Here is a 21,109-nt window from a genome sequence, read left to right on the forward strand (position 1 = left end):
CTCATGAAAAATTCATACATCTATTGTATTTCCCTATACAAATATCTGCAAGTCTTATAGCTGATTGGTTATTCTTCTTACAATAAGTAGTTAAGATAATGTCTTACTCCGTATTCAATGAAAAATTGATTGAATAAATCCTTTGTTTTTCTTCCGCAAGTCTTAAAGGGGAAATGCACATCTCATGAAAATTTGATGCCTCTTTCTCAAACACCGCCAACAAGAGGACAATTAGATGAATATTTCTACTCTCATGTGTGTATCTAGTCTGGGCATTTTGGTGACCATAACAAGCTGCAATCAGCTTTTAGGATGGTATGGAAGGAAACGAATACTCTCTTACATAAAAGACTGGCCCAGGTTCACTTCCCTTGATTTTGGAAGAACTTGAATTTTCGGAGTAAAATTTTCGATTTCTTTGATTTTGTCTCCTGGATCAATTCAGTTAGGTATATGATAAAATGTTTCATGGCAAGGAAGGAAAGGACACAATTGTGATGTTGCATAGAGCATTGCACAGGCTGATCACCAAAAGGTCCAGAGAGTTTTTAATGTAGGTGCCTGCAGTGTTGAAGTAACTGTTGAAAGGAAGCAGGACATCATTAGAAAACAAGTACTGCACAACAAAATTAACATATTTTCCCAGTTATCAGTCTTGGCACCCAATTACTCAATACCCCTCCGAAGCCACCATTGAAAGAAGCAGGGGCACAAGTTGGAACAAAATTTCAAGAAATTGAAAGTGAAAACCGATGTGTGCTGATTGGAAGTCCTCAACCTGGGACAAAATTAACACATCCTCGGTCAACTCAAGTTCAAATTTTGAAGTAATCTGGTGTTATCTTGAGGTTGACACTTGATTTAGATATCAAACCTACCTATGAAACATAACTGGTTAAAGGCCTATGCCATTCGTTGAAAATTTGTGATTTGTAATTGAATTTGAAAATTTCCCAATTTCGTTAATACGTACTAAATATAAATTTCAACATTGCCGCTGTGTAGACAGTTATACAAATACTATGAATACTAAGTTTCAGCAACTTCATATGAAACATAACTGTACTACCGCATTGTGTAGAACTGCATATCTATTTTCACAAACCAACAGTAATTACGAATGGCGTACTCCTTCAGATCTATAACTCATACGAGCAACAATCATTCACAACTGATTGTAGAAAAGGATCCTTACCATTAGGTGGGGCAGGATTGACTGAGAGGGAAACAAATGGAATACAGTACACTACACGCACAACAGGGTTCAAAAGTTGATACACCACGGAAAGGTTGAAGTTACAATTAGATCCCTGGATGTATACGTTTACATTCTATCTGACATCTCTGTTTATCAAATGAAATTATTTCCTTTACATCAGTACCAAGAATGAAAGCTTTCATTTATTCTTGCATGCACGTAAGGAAAATAATTAGATGTACAGATATCATGTTTTGTGTCATGTACATTGTATGATTAACATCCCCTTTGCTGTTTCGGGTACTAGGATATTGACTTTGTTAGAAAGACAATAGTTGTAAGCCTTAAGCATTCCTAATTATTACAAGCGAGAAAGAAGGAAAGATGGCTAAGTTGGTTATTAAGTCCATGCTTGATGACAAGATAGGCAAGCAGAAAATGCAGATTTAGCCTCATTCCATCGAAATATGACAGGGTGATGCTCCTACTTTTCCGATATTCTACAACAGGAAATAAGCGAGAGTGGATCAGCTGCCTTGTCATATAGCGATCAGGGTTCCATGCTAAGATCTTGTTCGAAGGAGTAGCGTGCGAAATGGAATACCAGTCTTACCTTGACATTTACATATTCGACAGCCCTCGCTATTTACCGCATAACCAAACGTACAATTCTTTTGGCAGGAGAAAAACGGACAAGTGTTGCAGCGGCATTTTAGGCACCCATTCTTCCCACGTTTATATCCATATATGCATGATTTTGTGCACCTTTTGAGGGTCATGCAGCCCGGGGGTGGGTCTACGCAGTTGCACACTTGGTTGCCATCTTGGTCTAGTCTAAACCCGTATGGACATTTGAGGTCGCAGAGCGCTGTAATGGGACATGGTCAGTTAGCATGATTTGTCGGCGAGAGTCAATCAACAAATATCATGCAACTTCTAAAGTTTGTATCCAACAGTACAAGTTTTTAGAAATTGCCTGTCCGTTTTATGATGAGTGCGCTCAAAACACAAATGGGACCAACTTGTACACAGTATGGTAACGGAAATTTCTAAAGAACTTGTAAAGGAACAAACAATAGCACAGGCTTTTCATGCTGAGAGGTCAAACATCAACTCTCAAAATATTTGCAAATTTTTCTGATTTCAATTTTGTCAATTGAAATAGTTTGCAAAATTTTCAGAATGAAAGAAGTACTGTGATACAGTAATTTTTCTATAGGCCTCTATACAAAGTTCAACAGACACAAAAATACCTCAACAATAGACAAACAGTTCAAATATACAAACAAAGGTAGTTGACTTTCACAAACAATACATCAATAACATGTTCTTTTCTTCTTTCTTAGAAATAAGATTGAAACAGTAATGAATTTTCAATAACAATTAAAAGTGCTCAGAAAAAAATTGAAATACATAAATTAACTAACATCACATTCAATTTAGGTCACTTACAAAGAGATCATGTGAGGGAATGTTCACAAGGATATTTATCGTGTCTACTTCATCATTTAATTAGTCAACTAAAGGATGGAGGTCACCTAAAACCTACCAACCCCTAGAATAAACAACAATGTGACGAAGATGCGTGTTGGCTACATTACTGGAATATTTCTAACGTGTACAAATATTGACAACACTGGTGAGTCCTCGATAATCACTTTTCCCATCTTGCCTTTTTTTAAAACTAGTTTTGGTGTTTCTTCTAAATCTCAGCTTCACGTCACATTTGAAGGACAAAGCATTTGAAGTAAAGTAAATGGCCCAAGATCGCAAGCCATGGGTCAGTGTTGGTTATGCGAACCCACAATGTTCTCATTAAGAGTTCGACACATTCAGACCTATAAATGAGGCCACCCACCACTATTTTTGCAAAAGGCAAATATAGGAAACGTACTCGGGACAAAATGGTGAGTGTCAAAAAAGAGGCAAAACAAGGTCAACATAGTATAGAATTGTACATACGTGGCCTGCAGCTACATATGTAGCATCCTCGGTCATCCTTGTCCCATCCTGCAGCACACAGCCTCGTACAGTTGTCCATTCGGGGACAGTTCGGAGCTACAGTTACTACCTCGGGGTCTAGAGAAAGCAAGCAAAAATGTTGTAGTTGCCTCTATCTGTTCTGTAATAGACTTTCATTTTAAATTTTATTGCAAAACCTGCCAATCTAAGATTTTGACTTACGGTGCATAACTGTGTGGCATTGTGTGTTTTGGAGCAGGGTTTAGCAAGATTGATGGAAGAGCCAGTAAGTTCGGAATTGCTGGTAAAAAGCAATAGTTTCTTCCAAACTGGAACTCATAGCAAGTCCTGAGGTAACTTCTCCCTCTCCTCCTTTATTTGATCTTTGTTTACTCTTCCAAGTGCACGTAAGTCACCTCTTTGTAACTTTTTTTAAAGGGCTTGAAAATCTTGGGTGACTGCCCTATTTCTCTGTCAACTTCACTCCTTTAACCGTTCATTATATCAAGCTGGCAAGTGGGTGTGGAAGATCAAAGAGTTAAGGAAGATGCAGCACCTACATAACCTAAGCTTTAGCACACCCTCAAGGGAAATCTAAGTAATGTAAACTCAAAGTGTTGACAGCGTCATAGAAGAAATGGAGACAGCGCGATTAGCAGGAAACTTTTTCATCAGGAAAATGATATGGGAGAACATGTGTCAACACCCACCCCGCCCACCCACCTGATGAGACAAAGTCTAGCATGTCAGCACCGACGGCAGTCACGATGGTAACCCCCTTTGCAATAAGTTGGTGTCGTGACATGAATGGATAAAAGGACCAAATGTAATTATGACTAAATGACAACAAAATCACAAAAGCAACAATATGTGTCGGAAGTATCACGATGTCGGATAAGTGATGAAAAACAAACCAGCTACGTGACTCTTTAGCATAACAAAGCTTTCTCATTTTGTCACCATTGGGTTGGAAAAGATTTCCTTTGTTTTCACCAACTGGTTGGAAAAGCATTCTGTCTTTGTCACCATTTGGTCGGAAAAGCTTCATCCAGTTAAAATCTTTCTTATCATTTGGTTGGACAAACTTTCCTCCTGTTGTTATGATAATTCAGTTGGAAAAGCTTAATATTTTTACCAACATCGAAAAAGCTTTTTCTTTTTCCAACATCTGACTTAAAAAGGTTTTTTCTAATTGATGTCATCATTCTTATTTGATATGCTTCAGTCAATGTAACTAATTGGTCTTCTCATAATCCGCCATGCCTACTTACAACATATGCATACCATCACAAACTTGACAACATTGACCAGGAATTTTCCTCGGTTTCGAGCAATGAACTGCGCACATCTCTGCTTGGCAATAAACCTCTCCGTCAACACAATGACAATGTACACAGTCGTTTCCTTCATTCCACTGCTCGCCATTTTTGTACGCTTTGCCGCTAGATGCTAAGCAACCTGTAACGTGAAGCAGACCAACATATGACATTTAACTTGAAGCACACTGCTAAGTCACACATAGAGCTTCATGCATTTGAATTGAATGACAAATCCTCTAGAAGATTATTGGGTTCAAATATTTACTCCACAGATTAGGAATTTTTCACCCATTTTGTGACTTTTGAAACCACTATATCAAGGATAAACCTAATCTATCTTTGCGTACATATAGAAATAGATAGTGGACAATTCATCGAAAAGTTTAATCTTCGTTAGCCTCCCACTTGAATATCTAAATAAATTCATACAAATTCTATAAACTTTTTGGGGGCATCATCCTGTACTACAGGAACACAGTTGCAAATGCATGAAAATATATCATAAAAACTGCCACAATAAATACACAGACAATTACAACCCATTTAATAAAATCAACATCAACACATGGAGTGACAATAGAACATGATATCAAGTGCCCAGGTCACAACTTCAGTCAACAAATACCTGTACATCCAATAATGATGAAGATGACAATGAAATCATAGGTAAAGTGGTACAATTATAGTTAATTGCAGCAATTTACCTTACCCTTTTACTTTCTTGCCAATGCCAATTTGAACATCGGCAAGGAAGTGAAATGGGTATAAATTTACAACAGACATTAGTTAGTTTTTTTTCAAGGAAGTAGAGGAAGATTCAATGAGAAAATCTTAGCAGAAGGAGGAGTATTTTGAGGACTTGAAGAAGGAGAGTAGAAGGCCCACTACAGGAAGTAACAACTAGTCATAAACAAATTTTTTGTTGAGATTCCCGTATCTTTTTATATCATACTTTCGGGTTCATAGCTGCCAATCTAAGTTGAAGATGTCATGTGAACCTGCCCTCATGATTAGACACATCTCAACTTGCCATCATGATGGGTATGTTGCCAGCCTCAGTAAAAAAATCTCACAATGTTATTCTAAAATCCTTATACCGATTCAATGAAAAACGAAGACAACCAGTGATATTGAAAACATACTCAAACATGATCCACTTAACAATGTTACTTCAAACAACTGTTAAAACAGTACTGCATGGTACCCAGAGAGATCAGCCATGATGGTCACATATGCACATGGTTCACCAAAAAAGTTCTTGGCGGGTTATTCCTAAAATTTGTTGAGTTGAGGTGTTTTAGAATACAGATTGATACCTCATTGTCGGTATTGGTTGGCTGCTGCCTCAGCTCCACATTCATGTTGGTTGATGAAACAGCCAATACCTCCAGTTCGGTATATTCCTAAAATCAAAGCACTTTACCAGGGATGCTAGTATTAGAGATTTCCAAAAAAGGATCATGGACAGTACCATATGTGACCATCAAAAGAAGAAACCAGGTTGGTATAAGTACTCACTGGGAAGAAAAGGAGCTTGCCATGAGGCTGGAACAAAAGCAGAAACTTTGAGAATGTTAGCGGACGCAACAAATGACATACCTTGACACACCGGGCAACATTCTCCAGCTGGAGTCTCAAGCCAACCACACAATGGAATGTCGTTGCAGGTTTCAGTCTGACACATTGATAAGCCATTTTCACAACGGCACTTGGTACATTTGTCAACCGTGATAGATTCACCATCCAAGAGCTTTATCCCAAGGTAATCACACATTTTCATCGAACCTGAAATGGTAAGTGTGAATCACATAAAACAAGACACAACGATGAACAAAAACATCTTTGAAATGACACACACTGTACAATGGGGTGCTGCAGCAATCTTTAGCATGGAGCTGATGTGTAACTCTCCATGAAAGCGACATTGGAAGTCACACCAACTGCATTCAATTTACAGAGTAACTATAAGCATTTCACAAAACAGAAATATGAAACTTGGGGAAAGCGAAAAGAATGTGGAAGTTTGACATCAAACTTTCATTCTAGAATAGACTTAGGCTTTCCACAACAAAAGGATAAAGTAACTTCAGCATCCACAACAAGTCGGTTAAGCAACTTAGGTATTTCACAGCAAAGAGTTAAGAAAGATATTGAGTATTCCACAACAAAAGAGAAAGGAACCTAGTAAAAGGTATGAAAATGAGACATTCTGCAACAAAGAGACATTCTCTAGTGGGCTTATGTAAGATTAAGTCTGTTGAAAGCATTGTGGAAAGTCTCTTCAGAACTTAGTGGCATCTCATTTAATTATGTGAGACTGAAGAGACTGCCCAATGCTGTCATAAAACAAAGTAACCAAATGGTGTTGTCTGAAAAACCCTAAAACGTTTTCAAAAGGCTCAAAAACCTTTCTTTCTGTGTAGCTTTGTTTTCTTATATTCTGTTTTACTTATTTTGCTGAAAACAAGCAACCATCCCTGTTCAAATCCAGAAGATGGACTTTTTAGACTTTACCTGTTACACTATTGACAAAGAAGAATTCAAGAGCATATTAGCTGGAAGCTAAATGCAGGTATCTTGTGAAACCCATGTTTGATAACAAACACAACACCATTAGAAGTCACACCAAACTCCCAGAGGAGAATTTCCAAGTGCCTAGATGCCATTTGAGACCTGCTGCCTTCACAGGGAGAAAAAGCAACATCATACGCAAGGCGCTCAATCCAAAATCACAGGAAATATGATACTGCTTTTAACTCAGATAACATGGCTCATTTGAGCAGCACAGCAACATCAGAATTAAGAATATTGGAAAAGACCCTGGAACTGGTAAAATAGCGGGTATAGGTTCTTGTAAGCTTATATATCGGTTCTCTGTAATGGAAGATGATCTTGTGACTTGGGTATGGTCCTCAGTCGTGGCCAAGGAGATACTATATACCAAGACTTGTCAGCCATTTTGTTGTTGATATAAGGAGACCTTATGATGCAATTGCATTCAGCTTTTAAGTCAAGATATTCCTATGGCTCAAAGCAAGTATAGATTAGTGATGTAATCCATATGTGCTAAGAGCAATGCAATTATTTTGATTCATAAAAGAAAACCTCAGAAAAGACACCTGAAATAATATCATTCTCCCGAAAAAAACTGTCGCACTGTTAATAAAATATTGGGGTACTCAAACTGACCAGAGGTTTAAAAAATCGGGGAATCTTTCTTTAAAGCTGCCAAACAATAGGATTGACAAGGTTTCCGGAACCATCCCTTTTTTCAGGTGATAGCATTGTTGATGTACAAGCATACTCAGGATGAGATATTTTAATAGGAAAGCTGATCTATGGGAAAAGAGCAACACACAAAGGTGAAATGAGCTTAGTGTACAGTCTCTATGGCTGATATCATCCTGTCATAAAAGTGGTGTTATATTTGCACCATGAAACTTTCACCTCAATCCCATCAAAGCAGCCAAATGTAAAAGGTTAACAGTTAAAAATGTTCAACAATGGTTTCCATATATCTTTTACAGATATGTAATATCTTAATGGGCTTCTCTGTACCATTGCTATTCTAAAAATGGCAACAGCATCAGCGTTTGTTCCAGTGCAAGTCCATTCCAAGGATGAAGCACTGATGCTGTATTCAGAGTACAAAGTAAATTCTTGATTAATGGCAATCTACAGCAAACTTGTGATGACTAAGCAGAATAGCAGCAGCAGTAGGCAGGGAAGATCGTCATCAAATGGGGAATGTCTTTAGAGTGAATGCAAAGAAGAAGAATTTAAACCTTCACTCACCATTATAGCACTTGAAAGTATCACAGCATTTTCCCGGCTTTTCTGAAGCAGCTTCAAGGATTTGTACCTTCAGTCCCTCAGGGCATGAAGGGGCAGTGCAGGCGGTTTTTGGACGGCAGGTACATCTGAAAAGATTATGGGTGGGTTTTTTAATTGTCATGGGGAAAATAATTATGAGTTGACCTGAGTCGATGTTGCAGCTGAAGTTGGAGTTATTTGAAGAATCTGTACCTTCAAATCAACAGGACATAAAGGCCTAGGGGCAGCACTGGCAGCTTGTGGATGGCAGGTCATCCTGAAAAGATTATGGGTGTGGGGGTTTTAGTTGTCATGTCCAGAGAAAATAATGAGCGAAGTTATCAAGCGACTCAATATTTCAACAGAGAAGACATGATGAACCAAACTGACATTTTTAAGTTCCGGCCCTTTACATTTTCAAGGACAATCAAAGACAGGGCCACTATCTCCTATCGCCAAATCCTTGAGAGAAATCATCACCAAATATATTTGTCTACCACAAACCGATTACAGCTGATTGATGACTCTATTACACCATAATCTGTTAAGTCCATACCGGCGATATCAAAGCCAATGTCAACATCATAAAACTGCAGACATTGTGGGCATCATTTGTGGACATTTTGGATTATTTCTTTGATTTGATATGAGATTTTGGAGATTAATGCAGTGATTCCCCGCGATATATGGCTAGATTTACAGATCAGACACAGGATTATTAATGATAAGGACTAGACAATGTCCACAATTGGGGACACAGAAATACATCTGTTTCAAAAGACAAGGCAGGTGAAGTGTGTAGCCCAAAATGACAAGCAATGTTTCAGTGCTGAGTATTGGACCCATTATGTTCAGTTTATGAATCCGACATCTCAAACACCAAGACAGCACTGCTCGTCTACCTTTTTTTTATTGGTTTACCAAACCACCCAGCTAGTGAAAATACAATCAAGCTTATCTTGCTACAAACAACCCCTACAGTGAAACCACCACGAACACAACATTTCCATAAGTTATCTCGTACAACTCTTTTCTACACCTTCATTCATGGAAACCACAGGGGCAGGATATGTTGAGTAAACTTAGCTCAACATCCGGTCTCAAAATTGGTCTATCTTATTGGGATATTTCTCAAGTGAGAAGGCAGGATCAGGGACATTGTGCTCGCCTGGGATCACAGAATGCAATATTAACTCTTTGATGCATGTACATGTACCTATGCTGGAACGGGTTGGGTTCTTTAGCAGATTTAGTTTATTTCTTACTCCCAAGATGTCTATACTGTCATTTTGCCTCTTTGATGAATATATTGACCTCAAGCCGACAATTTTGAGTGTTTTTGTTTGCAGGTAGGTATCTGGGGGCCTCTTAGTTGGATTTTCATATTGACCAATTTATGATTTTGGGACAATTTTTAATTTTGTTTTTTATGTCGATGGATAAGTTTGGGAAATGATGGACTAATTCAATGGCAAACATGTTTATGTACCCCAAACTTTTGCAAGTGCATTGAATAGATGTGCTTTAAAATTGAATTGGAAATTATCCTTGTTTTGGGCCTGGCAGACAATCTAGCCAGTTGGCATTATCCCAATTTAGAAAATTCAAGCCAAAGAAGTGAGAGTTGACCCCAAATTTACCACTAAGACTTTATTTAGAATCAAAACAAAATACCAAGGTGTCACAGAGGTGTGTCCGTAAACAAGGAGCGATTGTTGCCACCAATGTCAAGACACAAGAAAAATACCAAACATACTTTGTTGACCAGCACACACGGGTAAAGAAAGGCTAATAATCTGTTATGGGGGTAAATATTGATACACTGATGAAACGGATTCACCAAGAACAACATTTTTGATTTCGATGTCATCCCAGGTTTGAGGAATCTTAAGAAAAACACAAACGATTGACGACAAATAAGTGAGGTGGAATGTACATGTGTCTTGGATATTATCCTAAATGCGCAGTATATGAGAAGATGGCAATGTTCTTAAGTCAATTTCAAAGTTATTTACATATAAAACCAGTCCTGTATCCACCACAAATATGCTCACTGATTTCAAGTGCCACTTTGTCTTTTGAATGACCTCAAATTGACCAACATCCTCCTCGCAGTGAGAAGATTACACCATATTAGAGTCGGGGAATGTCAACACTGGATTTCAAGTCCCATTAGATTAGCAACCGTTTCATCACGGCATACCAGCCAATTTGATTAATAGTCATGAATTCATTCATAAGTCACCAACTCCTGAAAACTTGTTGACGTTGTTGCATTGTATTACCAAATAAGGATATGCAATGGTCAATATCAATAAATTGTTCGCAATTGAGATCACCTTGACAAGGGGAAATTTCCGGCTTGACATGAAGGTGAGATGATCTGGCAAGCTCCTGAGGATAATTGAGAAGTAAAGTTAGGCAACATTTTTTGACACACCTGTGATATGTTGAATAAGATCAGGGTAATAGAATTTTGGGAAGTAGCGGGAATAGTGTATTCAGGTTAACAGCCTGCCATGCATTAGTGGAGGTAGATCCAGGCATCTGAGACTCAGAGGCCAAGTCTTTTTCAGATTTTATGGTCGATTCCCCTAATGTGCCAATGACCGGATGATGACTGGGGTGACAACCTACCCACAACCTAATCTGGCCACACTTACCAGATACTACAACTTCAAATGTTAAAACTGACATTAAATTGACATGTGTCATGCTTTTGGAGGAAGATTGTCACATGAAAGATTATTGTCTGCGATGTGACATCCAAGGTCAACAGGAGTCAACAAGTCAGAATGGTGATAATATCCAATGACGGCAACAAGTTCAACATTTGGGTATTTCACCATCACAGACATTGTAATCTCGATATGATATTGTTATCGCCTGTTCAATATGTGACAGGAGTCAAATATCATATTAGCGATAATAGCAACTACCACCATCAATAATTGGTGAGATTAAGTAGAGAATTGATTTGTTACCATTAGAATTGTTTCGACACCGTGGACATCACCAAAGGCCGACAGTTTCAAAATAACAAGAGGCCGAAGGACCACATGCTCAGCTGTCCTTAATCGACATGACCAAAGAAAGTCATAACCACAGGCAATCCCAAAGAAAAGATATAAAAAGCCCATCAGCAACTATTATTTCCACATCAAAGAACCTCTCGAGTAATTGAATTTCTATTTGTATCGGGTTTTTTACTCCTTTAACCAAAAGAATATTTTGACATTTCTCGCTTCTAGCATGGCACTGACTAAGATTAAAGACACCTATATTTTGAACGATCATGCCTTGGACACTTAAAGCGAACTGGAACCGCCGAGCGATTTATTCAACTTTTCGACTTTCACCACCCAAGAAAGTCGAGTTCAGATTTGTAGCTCCGCCCCCAGTGCCCGAGCATGCGCAGTTCAATTTGTTATTATTGAGAATCATGTGAGAATCACGTGAGTCATGCGATCTTTCATTCATGAATTTTCGTAGTAAATTCCATAGTAGTGACGTCACTGAATGATTGACAGCTAGGCGCCATGTTTCATTCATGCCTCGCTCTGATCACCCGATACGCGGGAAATGAAAACGAGGTCATACGAACTGGCTTGGCGGTTCCAGTTCGCTTTAATCATTGTTTTCTATGTTGATATTGCCAAGGACATAGTGCCTGAGCGTCCAAATGAATCCAGTGAGATTTCTCAGCCTGTTACCATGATGTGAGCAGTGCCAAAGCTCTTCGGGCAATGTTCAATGGAGTTTATGTTCAATATTGACAATACTGGAAACTATTACATTCAATTTCAAATTTCAAATTTTGAAGGAAGAACCATGCCTTTAACTGTATGGTGCCAACAAGTAATTAAGATGATTATCAAAATTCACACTTGTGTTATCCTACCAAATTGATTTCGAGCAATTTTGACAGGTTTGATTGACAAAGTTGACACAACACTTGAAGATCGATAGGGCACCACTAATTAATTTGTTACAACATTGGGAAGCTATAACTTTGAAGTGCGAAGAAAACACTGATGTTTGGATTTTCTGCTTGACATGTCTGACCCTGGAAAACCAAAATCGTTGATTGTGTGATTGAAAGACGCGTAATTCTTTCATGAGATAATAGACAATACACTTCATATCCATTATAATTGAATGGCTCAAAATGATAAAACAAGAGGCACAAGCGCCGGTGCTCAGCTGATAAAATGATATAACCAATGGTCTCCATTAAACAGGTTTTATCGCAACAAATAATGTTTCAGTGCCAGAGGTAAAAACACTCTTATTGATTCATTACTTCTGGTCAGAATAACATATTCTTTTTCTGAAGCCTATCAGCAAGCTCAAGGAACTAATCAAACAGGTCAGAGGGATATCAGCTGAATCAAACAACACATCTACAATCATCTGTTGAGAGATTTCCTTCATCTCCGGTCTCATAGATGCTGCGTGGTTAAACCCATAATTGCCCTGGGCACCTTGCAGGCTTCAGGCTCGATAAGTAATAGAATGAGGGTCTAATGATATCGGTTTACAAGAAGATTGGCATTGGTTACCAATAGTAATGCTGCTTTGTACACCTGAACTTGTCAATTAGAGAGAAGGTGGAGCCCCAGTAGGGATCCTTTGTAGTTCTAATAAAGATCAAATGCCTGGATGACCCATTTCAACCAAATGGTAGCTCCCAAAACTCATGGAAGAGATATGGTCACGTTGTCTGGGTTGTGTTTGATTCAGTAGATATACTCCCCATACAAGCATGCCTAGCCTTGATGTACTGTGAGGTGGGAGAGACACTATTGGGGACTTCATGTAACTTATTCTGACCTACTGGGCTGCTGCCAATAGACTCCCTTTAAGCCATGGGATTTAATTAAAGACGGTCCAATAATATCTGTTTACAAGCATGGCATCGGTTACCAATAACACCAACGACCTGAACTTGTTAATAACAGAAGGTTGAGCTCCTTTGCTTCTTTAGGAAAGATGATCAAGAAAGATGAACCAGTCTTGTTAAGGATATTGATCAAGTGGTAGCTCTCAAAGGAAGATATCAGGTTATTTAGAATGTCGTCTTGAAATTTGAAGCCTGGTTGCATTCTAAATTTTATAGTACCTTGTTTGAACACAAAGTCAAACAAGGCAGATCTTTTTGTCTATCTCGCCAGACTCCACCCGGGTGTATTTTTATAAATGAGTACCAGTCAAAAATGTTCCGATTGTAGCACTTTAATACTACCATCAACTTTACTGTTGCCATCACCTTTATTGTTGCCATGAAACTTTTTTTGCCAACACCTCAGCATATGACATCAGCTTGTTGCCATCTCTGAGGTCACTGTTTTGTGAATTGTTCACAGATGATGACGGACTCAGTCGTATTGTACAGTCTCAACATACCAGTGAGCCAAAAACGGTTCGAATGACGATGCTAAGGTCTGATTAGATCCTCAATGGGTACACCCAGGTGGATCTCTCGCACTAATCCGAATATGACTCCTACCTAAAAGCAAGCCGCAGTCTACATAAAATGACGTTCCATTGACGTCACCCATTTCTTTCCAATGAATTCTTCCATTACTTTTTTCACATAATGCTCTTGCCGTAACAATGTAAGCCAATGTAATCTTGATATTCATCCTGCTTGGAGCATAGAATAATCTTTTTCTTCATCTGTATCCTATTCAATACGTATTGGGAGAAACATCGTCGATCTGTATGTAATACGGAGAAGTCATCCACTGGGTATAGCATTTGGACTAAATTTAGGCGGTGTAAGTCCATATCTTCTTTCTAATGGTAGTATGATGGTAGTACAAGGCGATTCCACTATTTGCTGAGAAGATGAAGAATGTAAATATGACTTACCCCTGCTGTACAAGGCAACAGCCATCTGCTGAAGGAATGCTTGGTAATTTAAAGCTATCTGCAGGACATTTCAAGTTTTGGTCTATCTCCTCACACTCAACTTTAGCACATGGGTCATCTGGAGGGAAAAGATGAGAAAATCTGTAAATTTTATTATCAAATGGACATTTGAGTACATTTTCAGATGCCTGACATACTGCCTGTCATGAAAGAACACTGTAAATATACTTTTGATGACCGGCTGTTACTGGCATCATCCTCCTTTAAAACTGCTTTTGATCCAACATAAACTTCTATTATCTTATTATATTACACGCCTGAAAGAAAGAATGGACATTCATTATACATAATCACAGGTGCACATGAAATGGTATGGTAAATAGGTATAAATCATAAGTTACTGAAATATTTCTAATGTTTTTCTTTTTTTAACTTTGTTTGGAACAGTTGGCCCCTTACTGACCCTGTCAGGGAGATGTTGACTCATTGGAACTAAATACCGAACAATTAAAGAGAAAATAACCACAACCAAAGTCCACAACATCTCATAGTTCAGCCGAAGTAAACTAAGCTCTGGGCAGAAATATCTTACTAAATGACAAAAGGATGACAAAAACATGGCTAAGAAAGCTTGAAAACATGATGAAACCCTACACATATCATTTGATTATTTAGTTCTTTTATGCTCTGACTCAACAAAGAACAAGCCCAGCCAGGAAAACACGGTGTAACTTCCATTAGAAGACCAATTCCTCCAAGTTATGGACACATTTCTTCTCCCACCTGAACAACCAACAATTTAAGCAGATTTGTCCAGAAGCCAAACAAGATTGTTCTCAATTAAATATCTCTTGGCTGATAGCAGCAAGCAGGTAATGAATCAACCAGGAAAATATTGCGACAGCGTAAGCAAAAAACACAGAAATAACACCCCATTCAGAACCCACAATGACGCAAAACTGTGACCCCTTCACCTTTAACAGAATGACAAATTTCACGACACAATTTTATGGGTTTTTTAAATCTGAGGTTGCTAATGTTGATGCTGCTGATGGTGTAGTGTTGGCATTGCATCAAATCAAACAACTGATGGAGCTTTCAATCTTGCTAATCGTAGGGTATTTTGAGAAATTTGATGGTCTAAGGGGCAGATAATTTGAAAACAACGATTAGAATGGTAAACATGGTTGTCTGGTGAACACGACAAGGTGCATGGAAGGTTTTATAGACTAGAATTCATTACGCAATGTGTGTTTTCAGCCTTTTAGGATTGGCCCAGAGAGTGTCCATTAGGGTAAGCCTGCATGCCAGAGATGAGTGCAATAATCAGCGACGACAAAAAATTGCCTCTGGCAATGCATGGAACCTTCACTGTGACAATAATTGTCTCATCCATCTCCTTGATGTTTACAACCTGAGACATCAGCTTCTTCATGATTCTTCTTCTTCTTCAGCATCAGCTCTTTACTTATTGTTATTCTTAAGGGTCTTCCTCCTCCAAGGTGGAATGATCATTTTTACGTGCCACTTAAGTTAGGCACCAATTGGGTTTATTGGCCTGGTGACTCCATCTTTGACCAGAGGTAGAGTCCACACAAGCTGTATTCATGTTTCTCACCAGATACAAGGAACCTCAGTATTAATGTCTCATTCATGGGACTGTGAAGAGCCAGGAAAATAAGTTACTTCGAAGCCCTTTATCCAGAGTTACAATAATAGGTTCTCCCAGATATCAAACCATAGTGTGATAGCCAGGAGTGTTACATTGTGTATCAGGCTCTTTATTATAAATGATGAAGATGAGGAGTACAAAACATTCTTCATGTTTATCTATTCTTGCAAGGAGTAATTTTGTTTCCCCGATAATCTTCTTTGCCCTGTCAACGAGAGTAAACAAAAACATTGCCTTTTACTTTAAAGCTTGTTCTATTTTCCACCACAAGAATAGCTTCAAAGCTAACCAAACAAGCCTTTGTTCACAATCAAACAACCAAAGTGATTTTTGAAGTTGAAAGTCAATGTTACCACAAACCAGTAAACTACTAAATTTACTTAGAACTCTGAAGAAGGATTCAGGTTTATGCCTTAGTCAACTCTTGTTGCTAAATTAAATACACTGCATTCTTTGTGAAATCAGAAAGCTCTTATTTTCCAAATAAATACATTGTTTTTCAAATACCTTTATAGTAGTTGCGACCTGCAATTATGATCGCACATAACAAAATCACTTCTTTGCTGTGGTCATCGCAGGTATCTGCAACAAGATTCAGTGATCGCAGGTCAATATCAAACCCAGTGATATATGTTTTACCTGCAGACAAGAGATAATATTGTTGCAAATTGCAGGTCGCAGCAACAGAAATTGCTAGTTTGTGCGAAGCATTAAAAGGTATGGAGATCTTGAGATTATCACACTCATGCAACCCTGGGAAAACAAGGCATCGATTTCAATCCAAAGAATACATAATCTCAATGCAGAGAATGCTGATACTGAAAAAATAAAATACTCCACATTCACTTATATGAGGTCAGTGACAAATATTCATTTCCTGCCCATACATTACTCAACAGTCAGAGAAATACCACGTCAATTGGCAGGTGAAGATATGGGCGGTGCACCAGGCGCAAACCCCTCATTTGAGGAACTGTGGAACAGTCTTCTTTTTCTCTTCAGGATCAAGCCCTGATCAGGCTAATAGGCCAAGATCCATGCTGAGCAGAAAAGGTTCGGACTGGATGATTCTTGAAAATTGACAGACCTTATACAGGAGAGAAGAGAGTGCAACTAACAGGTGGTTGTTCCTATGAAGGTGACAATGGAGTGATGATAAAAATAATCTAATGTTGCATGTGACAATATCTAATACGCTAATGGAACATGAGAAAGCAACTGACAAATGAGAACAAACCTTCAGGAGAATCTCTGCAATTGCTTTTTTATAAAGGAAAGAATAACACATAATGAATAATCCAAGGTGATGATTGTATGAATAAGGAGACGTGATGATTGAACACAATGATGTTTATTCCTGTAGCTCTGTAGACAATCTGTTCTTTGATATTGTGTTATTTAGAGACTATCAAAGCATTGGAATCTGATTCTCCAGATTTATGCTTTGAAGTCAGTCATTAATTTGTGAGGCTTTTGAAGTGACTGTGCAGGCACGGATACTGACCTGGATGTTTGAATGGAGAAGCAAAAGGATGGCATGGTATGAAGGTATAGTCTCAATAAACATGATTAAGAAGAAAATACGAAAATAATGAGACTATTTTCTGAGTATCATATAGAATGGGGGATACAAAGCTGATTTCAAGGCACATGTACATCAATGGTTGTTGGAAATCGCAGCTGACCAGCTCCAAACTTATCCAAACTAAGCATGGCGAAAAGGTCATTACTATATAGCAAGCTGAGTTATTTTGGTGTTAAAAAGTTTAAGGCAGCAAGCACAAGCTGCGATCTACATCTAGGCTTCTTGAAGGATGTATCTGAGAATCTGTGTAGCCATGGCCACCAGTTCCATCCCAGCAAGGAAGACAGATATAGCTATATAAGCTATTAAGCAAATTGTCAAAGGAAACACAATATCGAGAAAAATACCACGCATCATATCTTTATCCTTATCAAATTTCAAAGGCTTTATTCTTACAGGTGTTTCCTAAACCTTTTTGAAATAAACACAGTTACCATGGCAATTAGAAGTACTTCTGACGGCAGCATTTTATAAAGTTTGTTCCTCGGAAGACGGGCTTTAAAGTGCTTTCAACTTCACACAATAGGAACCGAAGTAAAGATCTGAGAGTCTGCACTGAGGGAGTTGAGGAGGTGGGCGAATGTACCTGCACAAAACTTTTGATCGTTCTTTAACATACATTGATCCTATCCCGAAAACATAAAGTGTGAAATTGATATCTGATAAATAATTTTAAAAAGACAAAAATAGATCTGTGCTTAATGAAGATCTGTGCAAACGAACTCTCTAGCCATCTCCAGGCTTGACTGTATACAGGAAGAATGACCTTCTTCTAGAGATGTTTGCTAAGCGAGTTTCCTACCCCTATTTTAACCAAGAAGGAGATGTGGAGTGTAAGCAACATGCATCTGTAAGATTCTACAAAATCCGTCATTTACAGAAAAGAAGAGGCCTTCATAACACCATAGCAACTCTCCACGAGCACCATGAGCTATCGGAAGAGTAAGTTACCAAGGTGACAAGGATGTTCGTCGAACAATAGTGATGACATTTCAGTCGAGTTTGAATCTTTGGTTACAAACTTTTCATTGTTTCTTCAACCAAACCTCTCAAGATGAAAATACACTTCATCAACTTCTTCAAAATGTTTCCTTGCAGATAAGACACTGAAAATTTTGAAACTACATTTCAGTCTAATGAGAATGTTTCGTTACAAACTCTTCATCACCTTCTTTAAAATCACCCTAGCATGAAAAGACATAGGCCAACAGCAACTGACGTTCAGCCACATGTGCCATGGCTAATGGTACACACGACAGAAAAGTAACCACGGTGACAAGAAATCCACAATGTCAGCATCTCTTTCTCCTGCTAGATCTGATGACGATGGAAGCTATACAGATCCCTATAACTGGTTAAAACTGGCAGACAATCCAATGCATCTGCGGCAAAATCTTGCCAGTAAGAAAATAAGAGACTTATGAAGCATCCCTTCATCAACAAGTGCTGTAGCAAACAGTCACACGAAAGTTACCAAGGTGACAAGATCACCGATGTTACGAGAATGAAAGATGTACGCTCTTGAATGGATTATCAGTTTGCTAACAATAATATAATGATTTTCTGCAATCCATGTAGGCATAATACAAAAAGCAAGAGGATTTCAAGCATCTCATGGCCTTGTATGCGTTCATCTTCTGGCACCAATGATTACCGACAAATTAAGGTGAAACTATAGTGACTCCATTTTGCCAATCTTAGGAACACCAGAACACTTTCAAACACCGAAAATCGGGCAAGATATGGTCCGCAGGCCATGCAGACCAAAGGTGACAATGTCCTCAGAGTACTCCTTATTTTGCCATTTTGTTGGTTTTTGATGAGTTCTGGTGTAGATTGGCAAAATGGAGACACTATAGTTTCACTTTAACGATACTGGCTCAAATGATGTCAGTATTTCTATTGGTACAAGGTTTTTTCTTCAAATGTACCCTGAAAGTTTCGAAGATATAGATCTAACCAGCAATTAGTTGTCAAGATGGTCAACAGGATAAGGATCTAGAATGTCATATTGTAAATTATGTCAACATAAGTGACAAAGCAGTTCATACCAATTGGTAATAATTCAAATTACATCCTTGACCATAAATAAAGTTCAATAGGAACGTTTTGTGCAAATTTCCTTAATGATTTTGATAGCTTTTACTACTGAATAAAGTGACCTCTTCCTGTACCTTTCTAATGTATTTCCCTAATATTATAATACTTGTGAATTATCCGTGCTTGAACACAATTTTTGAGGAATTTTTAAACTTGACCCCGCTCCAAAAATATTGAGCACTTGTTTACTGCTTATAGTCTTCTCATAAGATTTACCTTGCATAATGCAGCAAAAATATCCTTTAAACTGTGTCGGAATAAAAACACCCGATGGGCTCTGATAATTATTATGACAAACTAAAAAAAATCAAATACCAGTTGCAAAGAAGTGCACCTGACAAAATACATCAAAGATTCCGTTTATAGATTCCTGTTATCTTACATTTTCAAACATGATTATGTTCTAAAGAGGCTTACATTTTGACAAAGCCCATTAGTATTATCAACATGGCCTATATCGCAATCTGCCAACATAACAAATGAAAATCATGGAGAACATAGGCCTTCTTTCATGTTATTTAGCATCTAAAGGGCCTTTCCAGGAAGAAGGGGTCGGGAAAGGGAATAATTTCCTTAACATGAACAATAACAGCAAGGCTTGCTACTCTACTTTGATCTTGGTGCAAAAACATGATCGCTTTAGAAAGATCTTTATTGCAAAATAGTTCGAGGTAATGCCTAAGGATATAAAAGAGAATTAACTCAGTGAAATTCTTAAGAAAATATTTCAATTTGGTAGCTTTAGGTTTCAAAAACCAATGGCGGTAAGATATACCGATGGTGCTGTTCTGAAATAGGATACAGACAGACAGACGACCACAACATCGGAGGCCGGACACTGCAGTATTATAGACTCCCCCACCATGAGCCAAAAATAGCCTGTGTTCTAATTGCCACCCACTTGAGTTCACAGTTCATTTTGAAGCGTCAGATAAATGTAAACTTTTCTTTAGCTGTACTTGTTTTGAGGTAAATCACATTCATCAACACCGAAGAGAGATAGTTGTCTTTGTTAGCCTTCAAAAAAAGCAGGTGAGACGACATAAGATTGAAACGGTAGCCTTATATTCCTGACAACACCTTTTTAAAGCAACATGCTGGAGATATTCAATTTGCTGCTCAGCTGATAACTGCAGATTTCTTGCTTGACATCCCCTGAGAAGCAACTGTCATTGAAGGCTAACAAGATGTGGGTGGTCATATAAAAAGGAAGTTACATTTCATATTATCGATATCAAATTTTCACCACTGTTAGATTTGATATTACACATAGCAATATTCCAAGTTTTATGTTAAGTTAATTACGAAATAAAGAAATGTAACATGCATGATTACAGCTCCAGATAATGAAATTCAATCAGTAAAGTAAATTTTCTTAGAGAAGTTCACTGAACCTAATTTTGCAGAAAATTTAATTTTGAACACGCCAAATGAATATCTTTTTTCAGAAGAAACACACAAAACTTGATAATGCAATGAAATTCTTGGATATTACCAGATTTGCAGTTGGCCTGTACAACGTCCACTAAAGCCATTATTTTTTTCAAAAAGGTTGTTAGAATAAAGCCACTCATCAGAAACATGAG

At 38.1% G+C, this 21,109-nt stretch overlaps 1 protein-coding gene across 6 annotated transcripts in view; it reads right to left on the minus strand.

The window, feature by feature from the left end:
- The window catches only part of LOC135485572 (cysteine-rich motor neuron 1 protein-like), a 47,403-nt gene that overhangs the window by 7,645 nt on the left and 18,649 nt on the right, over window positions 1-21,109 (minus strand). For 2 of the 6 annotated variants that reach the window (XM_064767728.1, XM_064767726.1), the window contains exons 3-9: window positions 14,167-14,284; window positions 8,275-8,399; window positions 6,079-6,264; window positions 4,445-4,618; window positions 3,161-3,277; window positions 1,812-2,066; window positions 1,196-1,216 (exon numbers count right to left, since the gene is read on the minus strand). In XM_064767728.1, the coding sequence (XP_064623798.1) occupies window positions 1,196-1,216; window positions 1,812-2,066; window positions 3,161-3,277; window positions 4,445-4,618; window positions 6,079-6,264; window positions 8,275-8,399; window positions 14,167-14,284 (996 nt within the window). Of the gene's footprint in view, window positions 1-1,195; window positions 1,217-1,811; window positions 2,067-3,160; window positions 3,278-4,444; window positions 4,619-5,997; window positions 6,025-6,078; window positions 6,265-8,274; window positions 8,400-14,166; window positions 14,285-21,109 lie in introns of all 6 variants that reach the window. The other 4 variants (XM_064767732.1, XM_064767729.1, XM_064767727.1 and 1 more) reach the window with 4 other exon arrangements.

This window comes from Lineus longissimus, chromosome 3 (genome assembly GCF_910592395.1).
Source record: "Lineus longissimus chromosome 3, tnLinLong1.2, whole genome shotgun sequence".
In the NCBI taxonomy this organism is placed as follows: domain Eukaryota; kingdom Metazoa; phylum Nemertea; class Pilidiophora; order Heteronemertea; family Lineidae; genus Lineus; species Lineus longissimus.